General features: G+C 36.9%; 1 protein-coding gene across 1 annotated transcript; it reads right to left on the reverse strand.

The window, feature by feature from the left end:
* Positions 1 to 569: 569 nt before the first annotated feature.
* Positions 570 to 2,493, reverse strand: LOC112717360 (uncharacterized). The gene is made up of 3 exons (XM_025769416.1): positions 1,559 to 2,493; positions 884 to 1,051; positions 570 to 765 (listed from the first exon to the last, which is right to left on the reverse strand). Exons 1-3 carry the CDS (start codon positions 2,491 to 2,493, stop codon positions 570 to 572), a joined length of 1,299 nt encoding a protein of 432 aa, XP_025625201.1.
* Positions 2,494 to 4,358: the final 1,865 nt, after the last annotated feature.

Raw genomic sequence — 4,358 nt, forward strand, 5'->3', positions numbered from 1 at the left:
TATAATCTCATTTAAATACAAATTCAAAAATCAAAAGTCAACAAACAAAACAACCAATCAAACATAACATAGCAGCATCAAAATGATCCAAGTTTGTCATCAATCATCAAAATCCTCCATAACTTGCTACAAATTTGCGTCATTGATTTCATCACCTTCATTTTCACTACTTGGACCAGAAAAAGCAAGTGGTGCAGCATAAAATGTACTAGTACCACCACCACCACCACCTTAATCTAAATCAGCATCAATCTCATCTAAGAAAATATAACACATTATCAATAAATTAAAGATCAAAGCTATTGTAATTTATTGTCTAATCAATAAACTATAATACTCACCAAGCAAGTCTTCAATATTACTTGGAAGATCAGGCTATTTTTCAACAACCTCTTCCGTCACCCAAAAATCAACCTTATCAATAGTTTCAATATCGATTGGATCATATTGCGACTTTTGTTTTCTTTTTTTTTTCTTTCATTCCTAACAAATTAAATACAATATATGATAAGCCTAGTATATTAGCTATACAAAATCTAATGATATGAAATGAAAGGATGAAATTTATATTACATGGATTTAAGACGCAAATTATATGTAACATACACAATATCACTTAGCCTATCATGCTCCAATCTATTCTTTCTTGTTGTATGAATTTGATCAAAAAGACTCCAATTCCTTTCACACCCTGAAGAAGCAGATGCTTGGCTAAGAATGCGAACTGCTATTTTTTGTAAACATGGAGCATAACTACCAAACAACCTCCACCATTCATCTACAAATTACAATATCATATCTCAAGTATTAGTTATCAAATTAAGGAAACCAAAACATAAAATAAGTAAATAACTAAAGCTTATTATCAAACAGATATTATTACCAGGTTGAAATTTTTTTTGCAGCTGGAACAGCTTCAGGCCTATCAAAGCTTTCCTTTCGATCTCTATATAATTGTATTTCTTTCATTGCCTCAACTGAATCTAAATTATTAACCTTGCAATGCAATGTAACAAGATCAAGTAAAGCTCGCATGACATCAGGTGATTCTCTATAATTTTCAGAAAAAAAGCAATCAGGATTCAAGAAATAGACTACTACGTGAAGATTTTTTTTCAAATGTTTGTCCCATCTTGAGTTGATAATCCCTGTGTAAGGTTGATATGCACTCTTTCTATGTTTGAACATTTCTTTGATTCCATTTTCTGACCTCAGCATACCTTCATAAATAATTCCCAATGATGGTTTATCATCGGCATCTACCAACCTCAGCAATTTAATCAACGGACTCACAATTTAGCATACAGTAAAATAATCATCCCAAAATTTATTGTCTAGGATAATTGCACTCACAGCTCTACCATTAGCACACCTTCCTAATTTGTGTCTGGTAAAATGTGTATCAACAACCAATTATTGTAATTCCGATTTGCGCTCAAAGATACTCATCAATGTGAGGAAGACAGTGGCAAAACGAGTTGCACCTGGACGAACAATCTCCCTCCAATCAGTTTTTTGTCTTAGCTAGGACAAGAAAACCGTATGATTATATACAAACACGGTAATCTTCGAAGCACGTGTTGCAAGGCTAGAAATATGTGGCATGCTGCTTATATCTTTTAGAATAAGATTCAAGCAATGAGCAGCACAAAGTGACGAATGAATATTTTCAAATTTCTTATTAATAAGCCTACTAGCAGCAACATAATTCGCAGCATTATCGGTCACTACATGAACAACATTATCAGGTCCAATCCATTCAATCACCTCTGAAAACAAGTCACACAAGCTTGAAGCATTTTTAACCATACTTGAGGCATCTAAAGATTTCACAAAGCACAACCCTTTCGAACAATAAACCAAAAAATTAATCAACGTTCTTTGCCTTTGATCTGTCCAACCATCAGCCATGAGAGTACATCCAGTTTCTTTCCAAGCAGACCTATAGCTATCAACAACCATTTGACACTCCCTTTTAAGATCGGCTAATAAGTTAACCCTCAAAGAGTCATAAGAAGGACCTTTATAACCAGACCCAAAGCCAGCTACACCATCCAACATATCTTGAAAAAAAGGTGACATAACCGCATTGAAAAGAATCCTACAATCCAAAAGCCATCTAGCCACTCGCTTATCAACTTCATGAAGTGCCTCTTTGTTCTGAAACACGCTTTTCAGACTTGGTTGACTTCCCGGAGTTGTTCTTGGTGCAAACATAGGAGGAATAATGATTTTTGCTTTCTTTTTTGGATCGCCTCCAACAACCTCCTTAGTTGGTAACTGACTCGGAGTTTCTTGTTCTTCTTGCGCTATTGCTTCATCAATTGCATCCTCACACTCATTAGTACCCTCTTCATTGAAACTTACTTTTCTTTTACTAGTTTTACTTTTCTGAATCTCTTTCAATAAACCTTCCATTTGTTTTTCTACATCATACGAGACCTTAGAACACTTCTTAATGTCTCCACCTATCTTCGCCAAATGCTTTTTCATTCTATTAATTCCCCCGCCCCCAAAAGTACTCAGACAAAATAAGCATTGGTAATACGGTTTTCCATTTATATTTTGTAAAGCAACGTATCTCCAAACAGGATCAGTTTTCCCCGAACACTAGAAGTTTGTGACTGACTTTCGTTACTCGCCGGAGGAAGAGAACATTCATTCGAAGCATAATTATTTTCAGCATTATTATTCCTAGGTAGTTCTTGGTTGATACTTTCATCCATACCTAAATATTACCAGCAATCCAACCCAATAATCTCAACTCTCAAGTTCACAACAAATGAACAAACAACATCCAAAATTCAAAATTTAGCAGTTCATCATGTCTCAAAATCAGTGTTGATTGTTGACAAAATCAGAGTTCACAAAATCAGAGTTCACACAATCAGATTTCACAAAATCAGAGTTCACAAAGTCATGTCACAAAATCAGAGTTCAAAAAATTCTTTGTTCACAAAATCATCTCTCAAAATCAGAGTATACAAAATCAGAGTTCACAATGACAAAATTATGTCACAAAATCCGAGTTCACACAATCATATTTCACAAAATTAGAGTTCACAAAATCATGTCACAAAATCAGAATTCACTGTTTCATCAGATTTCATAGTTTCATCAGATTTCACACTTTTATCAGAGTTTACAGAGTTCACATATCAGATTTCATAACAGTATCAGAGACTCAGAGTCAGTTCATCAGAATCAGTATCAGATTTCATCACAAAATCATGTTCATAACTAAATTAAAAATTACCTGGAACTCTATTGATTTCTCTCAGAGCTCGAAGGCACCTTGAGGCTTCAGGCTTCACCACTTCAACGCTTCAACCGAACTCTATTGCTTTCTCTCAGAGCTCGACGGAGGTGACTGGTCAAAGTGGCTGAGTGCGCGACGGAGCTGACGGCGCGACGGTGCTGACTGCGCGACGTAGCTGACGCTGCGACGGACCCAACGGCGCGACGCTGCTGACGGCGTGACGGTGCTGAAGGCGCGACGGATCGTGATGACATTCAGGGCTTCAGGCGTTCTCTATGTCTATCACAGTTTCACTCTCTCTGACCTTTTATGAGAGTGGAGCTCAAGTGCTGAACTGTGGGTGTTGGTCTGTGGGACGCTGGACGCAAGTGCGAAGGGCAAAGGGAAATAGGGTTCCCAAAACACAAAACGGTAGCGTTTTGCTGCACGGGTAAAAAACCGGCCGGGTCCCAATTCGGTTTGACTGACTGGTAACTGGCCGGTTAGTCGGTTCAATGTCGGTTTTCTAATTTTGCGGTTTTTCTTATTTTTCAAACGGCTTTAGCGTCCAGTTCACGGTTCAATCGGTTCGATCGGCCAGTTCGAACCGATTTTCAGAACATTGATATAATCAACGGAACCTCCTATTTATACATGAATAGGGTCTACATTTTCAACCTTCATTAAATCGAAGTTCTCTTGGTAATATGAGTATTCTACCATGGAAATATTGAGTCATCCATGTTATTAATGGTCATCCACATTATTCATACTTATCACAACACTCCCCCTTGGATGACCATTTAGGATTATTGCCTCGTTAAAACCTTACTAAAGAAAATCCAATGGGAAAAAACTTTAGTGAAGGAAAAAGAGTACAATATCCTTTGTGATGGGGACTGCCTCAATAAAAACCTTGTCAAGAAAAACCCAATGGGAAATAAAACCTGACTAAGAAAAAAGAGTACAGTCTCCCCCTCTTGTCGACATCATTTAATGTCTCGAAATCGGCACATCCCAATCTCATGTACCAATCTTTTAAAGGAGGATTTTAGAAGTGACTTTGTAAATAAATATGCCAGATTGTCACTTGAGTGGATCTGTTGGACATCAATTATCT

The sequence above is a fragment of the Arachis hypogaea genome, chromosome 10 (genome assembly GCF_003086295.3).
Source record: "Arachis hypogaea cultivar Tifrunner chromosome 10, arahy.Tifrunner.gnm2.J5K5, whole genome shotgun sequence".
NCBI lineage: Eukaryota > Viridiplantae > Streptophyta > Magnoliopsida > Fabales > Fabaceae > Arachis > Arachis hypogaea.